This window comes from Phyllopteryx taeniolatus, chromosome 10 (genome assembly GCF_024500385.1).
Source record: "Phyllopteryx taeniolatus isolate TA_2022b chromosome 10, UOR_Ptae_1.2, whole genome shotgun sequence".
NCBI lineage: Eukaryota > Metazoa > Chordata > Actinopteri > Syngnathiformes > Syngnathidae > Phyllopteryx > Phyllopteryx taeniolatus.
The window spans coordinates 19,190,128-19,212,785 of NC_084511.1; the positions used below are offsets into that span (position 1 = coordinate 19,190,128).

The window sequence follows — 22,658 nt, forward strand, 5'->3', positions numbered from 1 at the left end:
TTTCAAATGTAGGGAGTAAAACTCCAAAGTCGTTCGAAAAGTATCCTCAATTCTCAAGTAAAGTAGGATAAAGATGACTGAAAAATATACTGAAGTGCAGTAACAAAGTATTTGTACTTAGTAATTTCCTACCACTGCCAGTTGTGAGCAATAAAAGTGTTTGTGTGCACTTAAACAGTATAGCAAGCCTAGCCAGCATCCCTCCCTCCTCCGTCTCCCCCCTGCGGCCTGACCGAGGTGCTATTGTCTGGCTTCCTGTGGCCGTGGAAGCTTGGCTCGGCTCGTTGGCACGCTCGCACGCGCACGCGCACCAGGGGCGAGCAAGCGAGGCAATCCCTGGACGCTACAAGGACAAAACACGCACGGTTGGAAAAGAAGTTCGCTTAGGTGGATCAAAGCTAAACAAAAACTAAACAAAAAAAAGCCTTTTTTTTTGTTTTCTTTTTTTATTTCGTTTTTCTTTTTGTGGATTCGCCAAGCTGCGAAGACTCAGCAATTAGTGAGAAGTGAAAAGTATGGAGTTTATGCCGTGACAGCCGCTTCACACTTCACAAACATCGACGACCAGAGGAGAGCTGTTGTCACCCGTTCATCACAGTGAGTGTACACGATTTGTGTTTATACTTGTACTAATACAGCCTGGGGGGTATGTATACACTCCAGTGTTCCAATGTTGTTGTGTGTCACGTGATGAGTCACTTCTCGTTTATACTGACGGTGGCACCTTTTTCTAAACAAAAATAAAAAACAAACAAACAAAAAATAATCCCAAGTGGCAAAAGTGCACACACTCTGTGCTTAAGTAGAAAGACAAATCCACGTGTAAAAAACGACTTTGGTAAAAGTAGAAGTACTGATTCAACTCTTTTAAGTCCAATTGAATCAGTACTTCTACTTTTGAAAAAATACTTAAAAGTTAAACAGAATTTTAATGTCAATTATACACAATACCCATTTTGACAACTTGTGGGCTGGCACAAGACAACGCATTCGCCACGAATAATTCTTATCGCCGACAACATCCAACAATTCTCATAAATAAGGCCCTAGATGGGGAATACCTTGCTTCTCCGAATCTGTTGCTGTCATTGTTAATACTCTGCAGTTCATGTTCTTCCATGTAACTTATGTCCCTGTTTTTACCACCTCACAAGACAAAAATGACAGTCAGGATCTCAACAGCAGTTGTTGACCGTACCTCTCAGTTTTTTTTTGTTGTTGTTTTTTTTCACGTCATCAGGTGGAAAAAGTCTGAAGCCTATTTTAACAAAGTAATGAGTAGAAAGTACAGGTTTGTTTTTAAATGAAAAATAATTACTTGAGTACAGATACCTGAAAAATAACTACTTAAGTACAGTATTTGTACAACCCCAATTCCAATGGGGTTGGGATGTTGTGTTAAACATAAATGAAAACAGAATACAATGATTTGCAAATCATGTTCAACCTATATTTAATTGAATACACTACAAAAAAAAGATATTTAATGTTCAAACTGATAAACTTTATTGTTTTTAGCAAATAATCATTAACTTAGAATTTTATGGCTGCAACATGTTCCAAAAAAGTTGGGACAGGTGGCAAAAAAGACTGAGAAAGTTGAGGAATGCTCATCAAACACCTGTTTGGAACATCCCACAGGCTAATTGGGAACAGGTGGGTGCCATGATTGGGTGTAAAAGGAGCTTCCCTGAATTGCTCAGTCATTCACAAGCAAAGATGGGGCGAGGTTCACCTTTGTGAACAAGTGCATGAGAAAATAGTCGACCAGTTTAAGGACAATGTTCCCCAATGTACAATTGCAAGGAATTTAGGGATTTCATCATCTACGGTCCATAATATCATCAAAAGGTTCAGAGAATCTGGAGAAATCACTACATGTAGGCGGCAAGGCCGAAAACCAACATTGAATGCCCGTGACCTTCGATCCTTCAGGTGGCACTGGATCAAAAACCAACATCAATGTGTAAAGGATATCCCCACATGGTCTCAGGAACACTTCAGAAAACCAATGTCAGTAAATACAGTTCGGCGCTACATCCGTAAGTGCAATTTGAAACTCTACTATGCAGATCAAAAGCCATTTATCAAACACCCAGAAACGCCGCCGGCTTCTCTGGGCCCGAGCTCATCTAAGATGGACTGATGCAAAGTGGAAAAGTGTTCTGTGGTCCGACGAGTCCACATTTCAAATTGTTTTTGGAAATCGTGGACGTCGTGTCCTCTGGGCCAAAGAGGAAAATAACCATCTGGACTGTTATGGACGGAAAGTTCAAAAGCCAGCATCTGTGATGGTATGGGGCTGTGTTAATGCCAATTGCATGGGTAACTTGCACATCTGTGAAGGCACCATTAATGCTGAAAGGTAAATGCAGATTTTGGAGAAACACATGCTGCCATCCAAGCAACGTCTTTTTCATGGACGCACCTGCTTATTTCAGCAAGACAATGCCAAACCACATTCTGCACGTGTTACAACAGCGTGGCTTCGTAGTAAAAGAGTGCGGGTACTAGACCGGCCTGCCTGCAGTCTAGACCTGTCTCCCATTGAAAATGTGTGCCGCATTATGAAGCGTAAAATACCACAACTGAGACCCCGGACTGTTGAACAGCTGAAGCTGTACATCAAGCAAGAATGGGAAATAATTCAAACTACAAAGCTTCAACAATTAGTGTCCTCAGTTCCCAAACGTTTATTGAATGTTAAAAGAAAAGTGATGTAACACAGTGGTAAACATTATTATTAATCAGTTTATTTGAAAGGGGACAATGCAATTTCATAAAACACATGAAGTACACATGGTTAAAAAAGCCAGAATTAGCCAGAAGGCTAGTTTTCATCTGTAGTCCCCTGGCCATGATGTAAAAAAGCAGTAAAATACATCTACAAGACAATATAATCCAGGATGCATAATCAAAGACTTAGTATACTATTAAGAGAGAATAAAACCACAAATAATTTGATCATAACAAAAAAACATCATAACATACTCTTCTTTTAGTGTTGGCAGCTATAGGTGTGAACTTGCCAGATTTTCAGTTTTTTTTGTGAAGGCCTTGTATGTTGTAAGCAGTTTAACCTCCTCAGGTACTGAGTTCCACTCACCAGCGCTCCTCACTGACCAGGCTGACTGACTGAAAGTGCTCCTGCGCAGAGGAATGAGACAGTCACCTCTGACAGAGCCTCGAGTGACACGCTCAGAGCTGTTTCTTTGGCTGATGAACTAAGCCAGAGGAGCTGGAGCCAAATCATGCAGTACTTTATAAATCAAATTTAAACATGACCCTGTTGCAGCAATAAAATTCGAAGTTAATGATTATTTGCTAAAGACAAAGTTTTATCAGTTTAAATTTAAATATCTTGTCTTTGTAGTGTATTCAATTAAATATAGATTGAACATGATTTGCAAATCATTGTATTCTGTTTTTATTTGTTTAACACGACGTCCCAACTTCGTTGGAATGGAGGTTGTACATTGTCACTTCCCTGGTTTGAAATCGCCACTTGCCATACAGTGCATGACATGATTACTATACAAAGGCTGGGTTCATAAACTTATTACATGACGTATTTCTTTGAAGATAAAAGCTCTATGCAGCCTAATAAATAATCATTGTAATAAATATATAATCATTGCTATCTAAATTGTAGCTGCAACTCCCAACACCTATTGTTACAATTGCCACTATTCAATTTATTCATCATGTGTTTGGTTTATTATATTCCGTAAATGTTGAAATTGCAATTCAGAAAGTTGTGTGAGCGACGCCGACGACAAACTGAAAACAAACACAGCCATATACATATTGCTCCCAGGCCCACTGGGAGCAATTTAGGGTTCAGTGTCTTGCCCAAAGACACTTTGACAGTGGGAACTGGGATTCTAATTGCCAACCCTTCCGTCACTGGAGCCGCTGTAACAACTGAGCCACAGCCACGCAAATATGCTCCCCTTAGTGGCTGTTGGTGGCACAACCTGGGACAATATGACGTTGGGACAAGCCGAAAGTCGCAATAAACATTTTCAGTTAGTGTGATGAGCTTTTTTTTGTTTTTGTTTTTGTTTTTTTATTTTATTTTTTTTTAAATCATGGCCTTGCTTTGAACTTCATGTCAAAAAAAAATTGAAGTTTTTGTAGTCAGAAAAAAATATCTCACCCTCCCTGAATGAGTATAGAATGATTGTTGATGAAAAATCTTGAGACACAAATCTGTATTTTATTCTGTTTTCGGTCCTTGTAGTTTAACAGATTAAATGTCCTAATTGCTCCGTTCCATTGAAAATGATATTGTCATCTGATTGAGTGGCAAGCTATCCAGGCTGTAGTCAAAGTCAGCAGTGTTGATGAATGTGAGTAAAGACAATAAGTCTGGCTCCTCTTAACCACATAAAAACCAATGTCTTGACTAAAACACAAGACCTGGTTGTATTTAGATCCCTTTAAGAGCTATCAAGCACCCTAATATATATATATATATTTTTTTTTTTTTGTTTGTTTTTTTTTTTTTTTTTTTTTTTTTTTTTTCCTTTCAGCACTCCTAAAATACTTAAGTACTCATTATTGTTCATAACACTGTCTTGTCATCATGCGAGGCAGACAAAGAGTAATGCACTTTTATTTGAACTGCTATTTAATTGTTTAGGCCACTTGGTATACATAGTACACCATAAAAGCATACACCGCAGATACAAGTACCGTAATGCACCACAGTAGCTGGTGCTTTTCAAATGGTGGTCCACCTGTCCTATGTTGGAAGTACTCACTGGTTAATAGCATTTTCTCATTTGATTTTAGGTTTCATGTGTTAATTTTTTTTGACCAGAGGATGTTCCTCAGGCATATACCCCTTCTGCGTACGGCAGCCTCTTATGGTGAATGTGTTTAGTGAGGTACTACATGTAAAAATTAATTTAAGAGTTGGTGACTTGCCAACAACCCTCACATTAACACAGCCAGCAGAATTGGTAGTACAGTACATAACATATAATACTGACTATTAACTGACATTGGAACACAAGGTCTAGCAACAGGTCTATTGTGTAAATTCTGTAATTATTTTAAAATATTTTCAGACCCATCTATAGACAAACCTTTCTCAGTATTTTGTGGTGTCAAACTCATTTTCCCTTTTTTTTTAAACCGTTTTAATAATTTATTAATTGTAAGGTGATGTGTGTTATTGTCTGATGGAGGACTGAACTTCAGGCAATCGAATGAGCCTACATTCGTCTCATGATGGGTAACATTTTTTTTTTTTTTCAGAAGCGACTGGATAGGAGCAGCATGAAAAATTAAGAATATAATATATACATATTTATTTACAAGATGAGGCAATATGATGTAAATAGTACCAGTTAAGTGGCAGCTACTGATCGTCGTGATGACTGTTGAGAAGTCTTTAGTCTACAAGAAGCCATTGTTATCACTGTGTGCCACTTTCAGCCAACCATGTGAGTGAGGGAAGGCAACAGCTGGATGTACAAGCTGAACTCTAGCCACAGGGATCAGTGGATCCCAGAGGCCTGTTTCTGTCACCATGGCTCTCTCAGGGGGTTTGCATGCAAGTGCAGCTGTCCGTGACTTGTACATGAAACCAAATACGCATGTCGTAGGCTGTAATCTTTTGGCCAACATAAGCCACAGCATGCTGAGATTTGCATCTGTAGTTCTCCCATGCACAGCAGCCACACGTGTGTTTGTGCATGTGCGTGTGAGTGAGCGTTGGCACATGTCAATGTTTGCCTGCTTGTGTGTAGAGTGTGTGTTTGGTAGGGCACAGTGAGGGTATTGTGGACATCGGCTGAGACTTTCTGAGGGGCGTGTGAAAACGCCATAAAGATGTCACTGCAGCTGGGACAGGACACTGCTGATGGACGGCGTAAGCTCACACCATTTCCTTTGTTGTGTACATTGCCTGAATCACATCCAAACTCTCTTGAGATTTTTTAGACTCAATAGATGAGCCTCTGCTCTGTGTAATTAAATAGGTGGCGTTTACTTTCAGAACCTCTGAGATGTGGAAATGAGTCAATAAGGTTTTTTTGTTGCGTAATATAGGGCAGGGGCATCATGGTGGCACATATGGTTTCGCACGTGAGGTTAGTGTGTTTTTTTTTGTTTTTTTGTTTTTTTTAATATATATATAAATTAGTTTCCCTGTACTGTGTGTTTACTCTGGGTTTGGTAAAAACTGTTTGGGTTGTGTTGGGCTTTGCTAATTTACATTGCTAGATATCCGCAATTGCGACTGGCTCTTTTTCTATAGGGCGGCACGGTGGGCGACTGGTGAGAGCGTCAGCCTCACAGTTCTGAGGACCCGGGTTCAATCTCCGGTCCCGCCTGTGTGGAGTTTGCATGTTCTACCTGTGCCTGCGTGGGTTTTCTCCGGGCACTCCGGTTTCCTCCCACATCCCAAAAAAAACATGCATTAATTGGAGACTCTAAATTGCCCGTAGGTCAGAATGTGAATGTGAGTGTTAATGGTTGTTTGTTTTATGTGCCCTGCGATTTGGCTGGCAACCAGTTCAGGGTGTACCCTGCCTCCTGCCCGATGACAGCTGGGATAGGCTCCAGCACGCCCGCGACCCTAGTGAGGAGAAGCGGCTCAGAAAATGGATGGATGTTTTTCTATACATGTCCTGCAGTTGACTGGCGACCAGTCCAGCATGTACGTACTTGTCTTTTGCCCAAACTCAGCTGGAATAGGCTCCAGCTCACCAATGACCCTATATTGGAGATGTTTTAGAGAATTAATTATAAGAGTTTTTCCCAAAATGCTTTCCGACTCAAACAGCTAAATTTTGTTTCCTTCCCAGGAGCAAAACTAAAAAATACATTCAAAGGTATATCGTGTTAAATGAATGATGACCTGTTTTCTTTTTCTAACCTGTGGGATGTGATAGGCTATGATAGATTTTCTATTATTGGTTTATTTTATGTGTTAACTGTGTGAATTCCGTTAATTAAAATTAGATGCTGTCGGGTTAACATAGAATGTAGATTTGCAGAGCTTTAATAAGATAAAGACTAAAACAACATGCAAGTTCCACAATGTCCAGAGTTCTGGTTGTGGTCTGAGCAGCTATTGTTTGGATTCTACACCAGTAGAAGCTAAATCTTTTTTTTTTTTTTTTTTTTTTTTTTTGCCACTCTGTGTGCTTTTATGTGTACTTTTATGGTTTTGGGTATATTTAGATTGCGCAGAGTTTGCATGAGTGGATGTATGTAGCTGGAGGTGTTTAACCTCTACTCATACAGTAGCTTCCCTTTCCTACTTCTGATGATAGTGGTTGGACTCTCACCCTAAAACTCCAATCGCTAGCCATATTGACAGTAACGAATGACTAGCAAATTGCAATCAAATTGTTACTCCTTGTACTATTCCAAAATAATAGTCCAACAAATAAAAAATCCAACATGATGATTGGAAAACTATATATTGAACCGGTAAGAGAGGGTTTTGACTGATGTGTTTCAGCTGCTGCATCTCTGTACAAAAAAAGTTTTCTTTTTTTTAGTTTAAAATTGCTTGCTTTAACCAGGATCCCTCGCCGTACCTTGGCCAGAGGTAGAATCCTGGGTCTGTCTGTCTTTGCCGTAAATCCTCGCGGACCGGACCAAGTTGCCGCCTTTCCAGATAGCCTGCTACTACCTAGCCGCTCCAGCTTCACACTGTGTTGGATCAACTTTCTCCCATTTAAATCTGCCGCTGTGGTGCGGTCACCTTCTCCAGCGATGTCTCCTTCTCGGCTTCTGTTGTGGCGCTTCCATGTTATCCGTGCAGCTCATTGGAAAGCTAAGCCAGTGGTTCTCAAGCTTTTTACACAAAGTACTACCTTAAAAATATTCTTGGCTCCAGGTACCACTGTATTTGACATTAAAATAGATGGCAGAATAGGTCTGTGTTTATCAAAAAACATAAGTTTTATTCCCTGTACAGTATTTAAATTTCCTGTAAAACACTAACATTATGCACACTTTGAACAGCAAAAAAAAAAAAAAAAAAAAAACTACTCAATGATTCAATTAAAATATATTGCACATAAGTTTTATAAAACATTTACCTAAATGTTTGAAAAGAAACTGTTCCTAAAGATTAAATGTATTGTAGTGGAAAGTTAAATACAATGGAACTGTACTTAACAAATGTGCTGTTGTGGATGTCAAAAAATTAAGCCACTGTTGACCATATGAACATTTTGAACGTCTAATTTGGTAATTATTTCATGTACTACTAGAGGGATCCCGCGTACCACCTGTGGTACTTTTACTGCACTTTGAGAATCACTGAGCTAGGCTAAACACAAGCCTCCTTCAGGTGAGTGCTCTTTTTTTTTTTTTTTTTTTTTAACTAAACAAACTTCATGGATATCTCGGTGAAGCTACTATGCCTACATACGCAGAAATGATGCATACCAAGTCAAAATGCGGCGCCCGTGGGCAGCATTGCAAAACTTCCCAGAATAAAATAAGAAGTATTTTATTTTATTGACTCGTTTTGATTCGAATGGTTCAATTCTGATTCAGGTTTAATTTTTTTTTTCGTTGGGATTCACAAGTTTATCTGAATCACCACTGATTTGTTTGTAACAGTACTGATGATGGAGGTTAACATGAAGAGCATGTGTTACACACACCTGTAGAGCCATGCAAAATTAACTGCTTGGTCTCATTGCAACTACAGCTTCAGGGCTTTGAATGCGCCCTGGTGCAGAGAAGTCTGTTGCATCTTGGTGTTTGAGCATTTATTGAGAGGAAATGATGACAATCTCTTCATCTTCTCTTCACAGAAGCACCAAACAACCCGACTCCCTCCGTTTACTGCATGTGTCCAATATGGCTTGACTGGGGGATCTTCTGCTGACACTTCCAATCTACACTTATCTGCGCCCTTTCCTCCTCCGACAACATTCTGGTGTGAGTCTGTTCCTTGGAGCCCTCCCCACCGCAACCATGGCGAGTTTGGTGCTCAATGAGACTGGAATGGAGGACTGCGGCATTGATGACTCCTTCAAATACAACTTATATTCCGTGGTCTACAGTGTGGTCTTTGTCTTGGGTCTCATCACCAACTGTGCTGCTCTCTTTGTCTTCTGCTTCCGCATGAAGATGCGCAATGAGACGACAATGTTTATGACTAATTTAGCACTATCAGATTTAGTCTTTGTTTTTACGTTGCCATTTAAGGTGTTCTACAATGTTAACCGCCACTGGCCATTTGGAGATGGACTGTGTAAAGTTTCAGGAACAGCCTTCATCACTAACATCTATGGTAGCATGCTCTTTCTCACCTGCATCAGCGTCGACCGCTTTTTGGCAATAGTCTACCCTTTCCGCTCCCGCTCCATCCGCACGCGTAGGAACGCTGCCATGGTGTGTGCAGCTGTGTGGTTGACCATTGTGGGCGGAGGGATATCAGTCACCTTCTTCTCTACCATCAACAGCACAAATAGAGCCACAACCTGTTTTGAAGGCTTCTCGAAGAGTACCTGGAGGACCTACCTTTCCAAAATCACCATCTTTATTGAGGTAAGGGTCTCACAGCAGTAAAATTACCTTTTCCGGTTTCATCATCCTTATTGTCAGATACTTATTTCGAGGTGTGTAAGAAAGGTTCCAGGAGTTGTCACAAATGATACATTTCAAACCCAAACTTGGCGTTTTCCTCTTCAATGTGGGCCAGATAAACAACCAGCCTATCTACAAAGACATCCTGGGGCATTTTGCTTAGTTCATTGCGTGGGAAGAGGTGTGAGTTATGTGGCTGCTTCATCATAACAATGCATCTGCTCACAATGCCCTGAGTGTCTTGACAGTTCCTGGCCCAGAAAAACATTGCCATGCAAGAGCAACCTCCCTACTCATTCAACCTGGATCAGTTTTTTTTTTTTTTTTCTCTTCTCCCCCCCCCCCCAAACTCAAGGGGGTCATACAGGGAACACGTTGAGAAGACTTAGACCACATCAAGATGGCTCTGACAACGGAGCTGCAGAGGAGGCAGAGCGCATGAAGTGTGGCAGAGAAGGCTGCTAAAGAGTGTTTCGCCCCAGGGGGATTACTTCAAAGGGGGAAAAACTTGGGACACCAATCCTGGAACCTTTCTGACATACATCACCAATAGATAGATAAATGTCAAAACCATGAAACAGTTTTAGTAGCCAAATTACATAGTTTTTTTGTATAGTATGTAACAGTCTTCAAAAGGTGTAAAAAGATGTTAAAATGTCAAAACAATTCAATATCTGCCTTAACCTTGAGCAATTGATGTGTATGGCCATACTGGAGTCTTACTTCTTTGAACCAAACAGCTATTTGACTTAGCTCTGGTAGGGCTGAGCTGGTGAGAAAATCGGTAGAGTTTTGGTGTTGAATGAATTCGCTTTTTTCAAATGGCAGCAAAAATCTAAAGTCGATGAAATTCACAAGCCAGTTGTGCTCTCTTAAAGGTCTGGAGGTCTGCTAAGACCATGCGTGACAATGATTAGAACACAAAGTTTGTGACTTCAGAGATGCTTCTCAAAAATTGTTAGCAAATTCCAAATCGTATGACTTCATTGATGTTCAAATGTAGATGTATCAATATAATAGGACACATTTTGTTTTTAACGGCACAGCAGTTGTATAGCTTGCACTGTTGTGAATATTCCAGTGACACTTCAGTTTAGTCATAATTTAACGAAGAATGGAAAATGCATTCATATGACATCAGCCTTTAAACCACACTATTTTCCTGCACATTTTCACAGTTTAGGTCTAAATCAACCCCTGTTTTACGACCAGGCTGAAAGCAGAACAAAAGAATGACAATATAATACGTACCCCACCAACTGTGTTCAATGAATAAAAGTAGACTGAAACATAACATTGAATTATGGTTTTATTTATGGCATGGTTATATATGGTTTATGCCATGCCTGGTTAAAAAAAAAAAAATATATATATATATATATAATGTGTTTTTTATTGTCTTGCAGCAGCCTGTATAAGTGTGATGACGTATTCCTACCCTCTGAACCTAAACAAACACAAAACTCAAAAGAAAGCCCTCATGTGTGTATTGTCTTTCTAGATTGTGGGATTCCTACTTCCCCTCCTGGCCAACTTGGTATGTTCCTCGCTGGTTCTAAGAACACTGCGCCGTCCAGTGTCTCTTGGCCACGGCTGTGACAGCAAGAAACGCGTCTTGAGGATGATTCTCGTCCATCTCGCCATCTTCATCATCTGCTTCGTCCCTTATAACTCTATTCTCTTCCTGTATGCCCTGGTGAGGACCCAGGCCTTAGCTAATTGCTCCGTGGAGCGTTTCGCACGAACTCTGTACCCTATCACTCTGTGTCTGGCCAGTCTCAACTGCTGCCTGGACCCCGTGGTCTATTACTTCACTTCTGAAAGCTTCCAAAAAAGTCTGACCTTGGGGAGCAAAGGGTCTGGCTCCCGGCCTGAGAGTATTCCCCGTAGCGACAGCGAGACACAGGACCTCTCAAACACTCCCCCAAGAGACACGCACACTTTGACGAGGAATGGAAAAGACACTAAAGTATCAGAGAGTCAGTTTTGACAAGGTGAAGAAAAGATAAGGACAAGTGGGTTTAAGAGACTGTGGATTTGAAAAATAATGTGTCAGCTGTTTGGTCCTGGAAACGGCAAAGGCATAACTCATCAGATTAGCGCTGTGGTAAATCCCAAAATCTGGTCTGGGTTTTACCAATTAATCCACCACTTGGGAGCAGAGGAAAGTATCCGTTTATTATGAGTTAACACTGAGAAGGCGGCGCAATGCGACAACAATGATAGTGCTGCTGACACAGAGAGAGACTAAAAGTTCGAATGACTCAGGCATAAACAGACACTCATGCACTGGATTTTCAAATATGGTATTAATAATGGCTTTTATAACTCGAGTCCTTGCATTTTATTGTTTGAAGTTCAGGCTTTTGCAGTAAAGTATATCAGTGTTATGACACAGTTTAGACCCATTATTATAATACAGCCAATCTGTTGAGAATAAAAATGTCTTGTTGAAGTTTGGGGCCATTAAATAAGTGTTTTGAATTGCTCTCATCGCTGCATTTATTATTTCGATCCCCTGCCTCTTAGTTTGTTAGTTTGGGCAAACCTACTGCTGACTAGCCTTTGTGGATGTTGGAACTCTCGGAGCAGTTCGTCCTACTCTTTCAGCAGGCAGCCAGCGTGTTCTTGTTGTAGGTGCAAGAGGCGGTTGGTATCCAGTTGAGGACTGGCCTGTTTGCTGTGTCACAGGCCAAATGCTTATTATTACCGAAGCAATGGTCCATTGTTCATTTCTGAATGAGGTCTCTCTCTCTCTCTCCTAATCTGGCTTTAGACTGTAGATCTGCTCAAAGTCTCACAGCAATGTGTACACACTCCAAAGTACGACTAAACAGTGTTGACTAAATAATCATCTAAAAGTACAAATAATAGCATACAAAAACTGTGAACGCATGAGTCAGCAGATCTTGGGAGTTCCGTTTCCTATTGCTGAGATGGCATAGATTGCAATTAGGGTGATGATTACATTTACAAGCAATAATTTCCAGTTTGACGCTTCTCTGTCCAAAATGAACGTAAATGGCAAATTCATTCATCTGACCGGATTATTAAACTACTTGAGAGGGAGAAATGGTTGTTTTCAAGGTTGAAACAAATGTTTTATTGAGTGGTGAACTGTAGGGATGGTGACCGTTGGCAAGCCAACAGCTTTTTATTAGAATATACACAGTCTTGCAAAAAGTCACCGGTTCAAACAGAAAAGCTTTGGTCTGGAGCGTAGCCAAAGTGTTGCAGGTGTAAATCCTGCTAATTTCATATAATTCAGAACCACTGTGCCACACATTATAGTGTGCCCTGAAAGATCATCAAGGATACCATGGGAAATTGTCCAATTGCACTTAATTGGTTTGAACTTTTTTTTTTTTTTACAACAACTAATGTACCCATCTATGCCAGCAATGTATGGTGACAAGATTAACAATTAAATGCTCCTCCACTATGTGGCAGAGGGTAGGATTAACGTGTGTACCTGTTGTCATTTATAGAAAAGAATAATAGCTTTGTGTCCTCTAGGGAGGATAAGCGGTACAGAAAATGCATGGCTTTATAAACCGGCCTGATTTTACACTGAATAATTACATTTGTGAGTAAATTGAGATGTGATCGTTATCATTATTTCAGTATACTGTACATCTATACTTTTTGTGACTTTTGTTTGGTGTTGTGGAGATTTTTTTTAATGTAAAATATGGGCCTTGGCTCAACAAACGTGGGGAAACGCTGCATTATAGGATGTGCACACAGGCTGCACCGTGTTACTTTGAACTCTGGTGTGAGCAGGTTGATGATGATGACATTGCAAAGAGCTACTGTAATTTGGACAGCTGCATTTTGTCTGTAGACAGCCAACCACTTTTTTTTTTTTAATATGGTGTGACTAACCTATTTATACATTTATTTCGCTGTTAGAGAAGGACCTAGGCAGCCGGACGTGAACCTTTAGTTTGAAAACGAACGAAAAGCTGGCTTCAGGTACCAGTATCAAGCTTCTGGCATGAACATCAAAGTTTAAGGAACTGGAGGTAACAAAGTGTGGGAGTTTAGATCTAACCTACGAGAACAGGGCTTTGAGCTTTGACCAATCCATGGCAACAATGTGCCTAAAAAGTGCAACGGTGGGCAAGTGTCATCGACATTGTCAATTCTGAAGCAGTTCACAGACACGCGGTCGAAAAAAATGCCATCCAATGCTGACCTCTAGTGGAGTTCATGGAAAGTAAACATCGCAATGGCATGAGTGTCACATGGGACTACTGTTATCTTATATATGTATGATATTTTGTCTGCCTTATTAAATTACGAGTTGTATATAATATTAGACAGATCTGATTGTGATGCAGTGCAGTTCTACATTGCTGCAAGCTGCATTTGCAAGACAGCATTATTGTGTTGTCTTATTGGCTCTCATACTGTGTTGGTCATATAGAGTGCTGTGAATAGATATTTGCGCCCTTCTCAAATTATTATTTTTATTTACTCGCATAGTTTCTCCAGCTTAATGTTTAAGGTCATCAAACAAATGTAAATATCAGACAAAGATAACCAGAGTAAACATAAAATGCAGATTTTAAATGGTGATTTTATTCATTGAGGGGAAAAAATATTCAAAGCTATCTGGCCCTGTGTGAAAAGGTAATTGCCCCCCTTGTTAAATCATGAATTAACTGTGGCTAATAACATTTAATGGAAATCTGAGTTAATTTTCACTGATTGAACCCAAGCCTAATTACCTGTTCAATCAAGAAATCACTTAAATAGAACCTCTCTGACAAAATGAAGTCGGCCAGAAGATCTCAAAAACTTGCAACAAAATGCCACAATCCATAGCAATTTAAGAACAGATGACAAATAAAGTAATTGACATATATCAGTCTGGAAAGGGTGACAAAGCCATATCTAAAGCTTTAGGACTCCAGCGAACCCTAGGGAGAGCCATTATCCACAAATGGAGAAAACATGGAACAGTGGCAAAGCTTCCCAGGAGTGGCGAGCCTACAAAAATTACCTCAAGAGCACAGTGATGACTCATCCAGGAGGTCAAAAGGAACCCAGGACAACATCTGAAGAACTGCAGGCCTTCCCTGCCTCAGTTAAGGTCAGTGGTCATGACTCAACCATAAGGAAAAGACTAGGCAAAAATGCCATCCATGGCAGAGTTGCAAGGTGAAAACTACTCCTGACCAAAAAGAACATAAAGGCTCTTACTTTTGCAAAAAAAAAAAATAATGCAATCTGAATGATTCCCAAGATTTTTGGGAGAATATTCTATGGACTGACAAGACGAAAGTAGAACTTCTTTGAAGCTGTGTGTCTCGTTACATATGGCGTATATGGAACACAGCATTTCAGAAAAAGAACATCACTACAGTCAACCATGGTGGTGGTAGTTTTATGCTAGTCTGGGGCTGTCTTGCCACTGTAGGACCTGGATGACCTGCTGTGATTGATGGAACACTGAATTCTGCCCTTTACCAGAAAATCCTGAAGGAGAATGTTCGGCCATTAGTTCGAGACTTCAAGCTGAAGCATACTTGGGTTCTGCAGCAGGACAACGATCCAAACCACACTTGCAAGTCAACTTCTGAATGGCTTGAAAAAAAAAAAAAAAGATTTTGGAGTTGCCAAGTCAAAGTCCAGACTTGAATCCAACTAAAATGCTGTGCATGACCTTAAAAAGGGTTTCCATCCATCCATTTTCTTTACAGCTTATCCTCAGTCAGGTTGGGGGCTGCTGGAGCCTATCACAGCTATCTTCGGGTGGGAGGCGAGGTACACCCTGAACCGGTCGCCAGCCAATCGCAGGGCACATAGAAACAAACAACCACTCGCACTCACATTTACACCGACGGGCAATTTAGAGTCTTCAATCAACCTACCACGCATGTTTTTGGGATGTGGGAGGAAACCGGAGTGCCCGGAGAAAACCCACCCAGGCACGGGGAGAACATGCAAACTCCACACAGGCGGGGCTGGGATTTGAACCCCGGACCCCAGAACTGTGAGACAGATGTGCTAACCAGTCTACAACCGTGCCGGCTAAAAAGGGTGTTCATGCTTGAAAATCATCCAGTGTTGCTGAATTAAAACACTTATGCAAGAAAGAGTGGACCAAAATATCTCCACAGAGATAAACAAGAGAGAGATAAGCACTGCTGCATCGGAACATGTTGCTTTTAAACACATCTTCTTTTGACTTGCCCTCTTCGTCCACATATTAGAGCTAAGAAGACAAAAGCACAAGCACACTTAATATTTATAGCATTCCTGCAAATAAAGTTTTTTACACTGCCACAAATTTGAGGCCTCGATCGTTGGCCATTCTATGCGGATTATAATTGGTTAGTTGAGATAATCCTTGCATCTGTGTGTGATTTTGATAATAAATTATTTTATGATTTCAAGTGATATATGATTTGATATTGCTGGCATACAGGCAAAACGGTGATTTCAGTACTTGTAAGACAATTCAATGGAACTTCATCTGAGGCTAGTATTACCCAGGTAGCATGAAGCTTGACTGGGCTACTATATAGAAGGACAATTGACATTGGAGCAATAAATGTCTCAGAGTGTGACCATACCCGTGCCTCAAGAGGAAGGGTGGTGTCTCATCCTGATGACAGGAGGAAGGGTGATGCTGCATTGATATCCTCTGCTGTTTCCTCCTTTAATCACCGCTCTGAACGTTTATATTTAATGATACTTTGTATGAATGTTATTGATATATTATCAAATGATCAAGTGACGCATGAAGGAGAAGTTGGAGCTACAGTCATCTTTACTGTAACATGCATTGTGGTTTTTAACATTTTTTACATTGCAGATCATTAACGCCCTCATTCCCAAAACATGCATGTTAGATTAACTGAAGACTCTAAATGGTTGTCCAATGGTTGTTTGTCTATATCCCTGCGATTGACTGGGGACTAGCTCAGTATGTACCCCGCCTCTCATCAAGTTAGCTGGAATATGCTCCAGCTCAACATTCGAACATGATAAAAGATATACAATAGAAAATGGATGGATTGACAGTGTGTGTGTTTTTGTTGGGTGTGTTCGTAGGTTTCATGATATAGAACTTAACTGGTTCTGCCACGCACTTCCAGTTTTAAGGAATGATCTCTGCCCTCTTCTTCTGGTCCGTTTATCACTATGCAAAATGACTGGATTATTTTTATAATTCACTCAAGGCACACCGGACGTTTTGCTGAATGAGTTGAGCCATATCATTGAGGCACTTCAATATTTGAGTTTAATATGGACGGATCGGGCGGCACGGTGGACGACTGGTTCTGAGGACCCGGGTTCAATCCCCGGCCCCGCCTGTGTGTTGTTTGCATGTTCTCCCCGTGCCTTCGTGGGTTTTCTCCGGGCACTCCGGTTTCCTCCCACATCCCAAAAACATGCGTTAATTGGAGACTATAAATTGCCCGTAGTGTGACTGTGAGTGCGAATGGTTGTTTGTTTGCATGTGCCCTGTGATTGGCTGGCAACCAGTTCAGGGTGTACCCCGCCTCCTGCCCGATGATAGCTGGGATAGGCTCCAGCACGCCTGCGACCCTAGTGAGGAGAAGCGGCTCAGAAAATGGATGGATGGATGGATGGATTGTCTAATGCATAGCTATTAATGTTATCTCACTAAAGGCCACTCATTCTTTGGTCAAAACCACAAGACGACACAACCATTGACATTTTACTAACGTGTTTAAGCAAACTACGTTAACAAAACATTGTCTTGTTTTTTCCTCCTTTCGTGGTGATTTCAAGTAGCAAGCACTTTTTATCTGTGAAGCTCGGCCACTTGATTAGGGACAGCGAGGAAGACTGCAGCCGGCCGGCCTGTTCGTCTGCGTGCTTTTGGAGAAGAAACATTCCGAATTTGTATCACGTACTTAGAGGGTGTTGTGCTCTGTAAGTGGAAGGCTAACAAATATATTACTGAGGAACGTAAAATAAATCGAAAACTGATAATTTGGGGGAAGCCAGCATCGGCGTAAGAGTCATTGTTTCTTCGATCTCATCCCTCTTGACCACCAGAGGCAGTGCTTCAAGTACTGGATGATCCTTCTAGTGCATGCTCAGGTCAAGATTTTAATAACAACAAAATCACATGGAAGGCCATTCCATTTATTCTTCTCACGCGTTGGTTGAGTGTGCTTGTGGCTTTTTGTGCTTGCTGCCTCAGTCCAAAACTCGTTCAGTCCTTGCTGGTTACCACTTTTGCCTTGTGGATTGTTTACAGTATATCACAGTCGTGGTAGCGAGCCTGTCTCGCCCCTCAGGGGCTGCGTAACCTGCCCTTATTCAAGGTGGGCTCTACTTGGATTGCCAAATCGGTCCAGTCCCTGGTGAGGTATAAGTCTGACTCCTGTAGTTTGTCACATCAGGTAGGCCATTTTTATTATCATTTACTCATACTGCATCTATTTCGGTTTAGCAGTGCTTAGACACACTTCAAAGGTAACACACTGTTGCTTGCGTTGCGTTTCATCATACTTCAAAGTTACCACCGTCTCGGTGGGGCTGCCTGTGTTTTTCGTTTCGGCACCGTTTCGACCACCTACTGCATGTTCAGCTCGTACGGGTCATTTGCTTTTGATCACCAGTGGCGTTTTCTGCCCAACGGGGCCGATTGCTTAAATATTAAGATCACCAGTGGTGTTTTCACCTCAACGTCGTCTTCTGCTTCTGGTAATCTGACCACGATTAGCGTTTTCAGCTCAACTTGGTTGGTGGCTGCAGAACTGGCTGGATCAGTCATGGAATTTCCTTGCTCGACCTGATCCGACAGTGGCTTATTGGTGCCATGATGGAGTTGCTGTGGTTTAGAGTTTGTGTGGCTCCACTTCAGCCAGATGATGGCCCAAGATTTATGTCCCGCGTGTTTGGAAGGTCTGACTGAAGATGCTTGCATTAATTACAGCGATACGCCTTCCTCACTACGTGTTGCCCGCTTGGTCATGTTGGAGGAGCCTGGTCCTGATTCGCAGTCACCCCGGCTGCTGAAGGGTCAGAGTGGGCCGCAAAAATACTCTTGGTGGCTTTCCCTCTGTGCCGTGTAATTGTAGCAAAGGGGAAAACTATGCCAACCTGTCCTTGAATTTGGATAACGTGAATGCAGAGCTTGTTCAATTGCACACATTTGGCCTGAACCACATGCTGTCAGTGGAACCAGCCATGGCTTCCCTGATCGTGGCGTCTGATGAGGCTCTGTGCCCTTGTGCCAGGTGCCTGAGGCCACAATGCCATGCTACTGATGACATACTGTGCAGGGCGTATGACGCTGCTGCACACGTGGGTCGTCTTAGAATTTCCCTGTCACAGTTGTTACTGAGCCTTGCGTCGCCACAGGAGGCTGGCTATGCTAACACTCATACATGGGGTCTGGTTAACACGTGTCTTCGAACATTTGCTTTCATGTAATGGGAACTTGGCTGTCTGCTGTCGAGACTGATACAAGTGCGTCAGCAAGTTTGGTTGGCTCAATCGCCATTGACTGAGGCTATTAGGAGGACATTGACGGGCTTACCTATCATTCCTGAGAGTTAGGGTGCGTCAGCAAAAAAGTGGAAAAGTGTTCTGTGGTCCGACGAGTCCACATTTCAAATTGTTTTTGGAAATTGTGGACATCGTGTCCTCCGGGCCAAAGAGGAAAAGAGCCATCCGGACTGTTATGGACGCAAAGTTCAAAAGTCAACATCTGTGATGGTATGGGGTTGTGTTAGTACCAATGGCATGGGTAACTTACACATCTGTGAAGGCACCATTAATGCTGAACGGTACATACAAGTTTTGGAAAAACATATGCTGCCATCCAAGCAAGGTCTTTTTCATGGACGCCCCTGCTTATTTCAGCAAGACAATGCCAAACCACATTCTTCACGTGATACAACAGCGTGGCTTCGTAGTAAAAGAGTGCTGTACGAGACTGCCCTGCCTGCAGTCCAGACATGTCTCCCATTGAAAATATGTGGTGCATTATGAAGTGTAAAATACAACAACAGAGAACAGCTGAAGCTGTACATCAATCAAGAATGGGAAAGAATTCCACCTACAAAGCTTAAACAATTAGTGACCTCAGTTCCCAAACGTTTATTGAATGTTGTTATCGGAAAAGGTGATGTAACAGTGGTAAACATGACCTTGTCCCAGCTTTTTTGGAACGTGTTGCAGCCATAAAATTCTAAGTTCATGATTATTTGCTATAAACAATAACGTTTATCAGTTTGAACATTAAATATCTTGTCTTTGTAGTGTATTCAATTAAATATAGGTTGAACATGATTTGCAAATCATTGTATTCTCTTTTTTATGTGTAACACAACATCCCAACTTCATTGGAATTGGGGTTGTATTTTTATTTTTCTTTGTTTTAAATGTTTATAGGCTGTTTTTCTTTGTTTTAAATGTTTATAGGCTGTTTTTCTTTGTTTTTAAATGCTTTTAATCATGTAAAGCACATTGAGTTACCTTGTGTATGAAATGCGCTATATAAATAAATTTGCTTTGCATTTCTATTTGTTGTTACCCAAAAAATTCAGTTCATCTTCAATCTCCATTTCCCCAGGTTTTACAATTATCCATCCATCCCTTTTCCGCTTATCCTCATGAGGGTTGCGGGCTGCTGGAGCCTATCCCAGCTATCTTCAGGCGGGAGGCGGGGTACACCCTGAACAGGTCACCAGCCAATCGCAGGGCACATAGAAACAAACAACCATTCACACTCACATTCACACCTACGGGCAATTTAGTGTCTTCAATCAACCCCTACCACGCATGTTTTTGGGATGTGGGAGGAAACCAGAGTGCCTGGAGAAAACCCACCCAGGCACGGGGAGAGCATGCAAACTCCACACAGGCGGGGCCGGGATTTTTGAACCCCAGTCCCCAGAACTGTGAAGCAGATGTGCTAACCAGTCGACCACCATGCCAGCGGTTTTACAATTACAAAATACCAAATATATTTTAAAAATGTGCCCTTGAACAGACAAAGTGTTGCAAATTCTTGTAAACCACACCCACCCCCAGCCCCCCACCCGTCATTCAGAGGAAGCGTGTGTGGGCCAAAAAGCTTCTGGGGCAGACAGACAAGTGAGACAAAGGCAGAGAGACATAAAGAGGACATTGTTAGATTATAGCAACAGGAAATAGTGATATCTGAACAAAAACAAGCTTCAAAACAAAGTTTGAAGAATGCAAACTAACATGGGAAGCAAATGAAAGCATGGGGAAATGAGGGGATGGCTGATGGTTGAACCTTCTGCTTCGTCTCCTCGTGATGCTACATGGCATCAAAATGGAAGACAGCGAGGTGAGGTGTTCTAATTTTTTATTATATAAACTCCTACCGAAAAAAAGTGTGAGATTTGGTGTCGACAACAGCTGGATCCATAGAGTGTGGAGCAATGCCTCATGGGGAAATCTTTGTCAGGAATGTGAGTTATGTGGAGTAACTGTGTGTGCGCGCGTGCAGGGGTGTCACTATTTACATTGCATAACTTGGTGTACAGGGGGGTCTATGGACGGGAGGCTTAGCCCCCAGGAGATGCACAGGATGTGAGCAAATGTAGCTCGCAAGAACGGAATTTCACAAATGGCTAGCGACAGAAATTGCTTTTTAACGTTTTTAGATTTGACTATATATATATATATATATATATATATATATATATATATATACTGTGTAAAAGTAAAAGATTTTTAGATGTTTTAATTTTATTTTTGATTTGTCGTGTTATTTCAGTCTGGGTTTTTATTTGAACACATTACAGAAACAGGATGTATGTTTAAAGCATTAACCACAAAAAAAAAATATTTTCGTCACTCTGCTTTTATTCAACAGTGTGCTGCACAGGTACACACCAAATGTACACGCTAATAGAGGCAGGTACTAGTACAAGCAAGGTCGCAGGTAAAACATAAACTGGACTTAACGTACTGGACGTAATAAGGACGTTCGTTGAATGAACTAGTGGAGCGGATTGGATAATACACTACAAGAGCTCTCTACCTTGCACTATGAAGTGAACGGAAACCCATAGATTTGTGATCATATTTAGGTCAATAATAATAGGTGATTATTTATCTAAAATCATTTTCTGGTCACTTTATATTGAATTTGTTGGTATATTTTTTGTAGATTTGTTTTTAAAGTACAACCAAATCATTTAGGGGGCTCAGCTGTATGTATGTATCTGTATGTAGAGTATGTGTTAATGTATGTACTTTGAAAACAAAGCAAATGAATTGAAGAGCCCTGAATATCATTTTCCTGGAACTACCCTGATGGTTAAATACTGGCCTCAAAAAATAAAAGGAACACACAATCATCACAGTAACCCCAAGTCCGTCACTTTTCTGGGATATCGTTGTCAACATGTCCACTAAGAAGCATAAATGTGAATGGATTTCCCTGCAATTTAGCTAGACAACCCCAATTAAGGAAAACTTTTTCATATGACGGCCACTGACCCATTTTGATGATGAGTTTTGCACTGTTCCCGTGCCCTTGCTACTAGGGGTGTCATTAGGCAGTAAATTATTTACATAGTGCAGCTTCTCCAAGATGGCACAACCAAATGTGTTCCGGTTATGCTGTTTTTCCCAGCGTAATGTCAAGAGTGAGGAGAATATATAACAGGAGTCAGGCCAGTGACAAAAACGTTCATGCCTCTTGGTGCCATATTACATTATTTATTTCTGTTTCTTTCTATTTATGACCTGTAATTCTCTATTCCAACACAAGGTGAAGCACAAGCCCCCCTCCCCGCCCCCAAAGGGACAAATAGAAAACGTCAGGTAATGAGTGGCAGTTGTGTTGTGAATCGGTACCCCGAACAAGTATATCGTTTTTTGATCTGTTTCATGTGAATCGCGTTATCATTTCCGTGTTATTTTGGGAACGTTTGGAAAGTGGAATTTATTTTTATTTATTATTTAAGTACTGACTTGGACAATTGTTTGTGCTCCAAAAACACGCGTCCGAAGAGTTTGGCCAATCGCCCTTCAATGGTGAAATATAGTAGCTTCTATAATGCCCAAGAAATAATTTGAGACCACATAAATGAAATAAAAAAATAAAGTAA

The 22,658-nt window shown here is 41.2% G+C and overlaps 1 protein-coding gene across 1 annotated transcript in view; it reads left to right on the forward strand.

Moving 5' to 3' along the window:
• Positions 1 to 455: 455 nt before the first annotated feature.
• The window catches only part of LOC133485223 (uncharacterized), a 28,244-nt gene continuing 6,041 nt past the window's right edge, over positions 456 to 22,658 (forward strand). The window contains exons 1-4 of the mRNA XM_061788640.1: positions 456 to 597; positions 8,241 to 8,320; positions 8,793 to 9,531; positions 11,072 to 11,557. Of these exons, the coding sequence (XP_061644624.1) occupies positions 8,956 to 9,531; positions 11,072 to 11,557 (1,062 nt within the window). The 5' untranslated portion in view covers positions 456 to 597; positions 8,241 to 8,320; positions 8,793 to 8,955. The remainder of the gene's footprint in view (positions 598 to 8,240; positions 8,321 to 8,792; positions 9,532 to 11,071; positions 11,558 to 22,658) is intronic.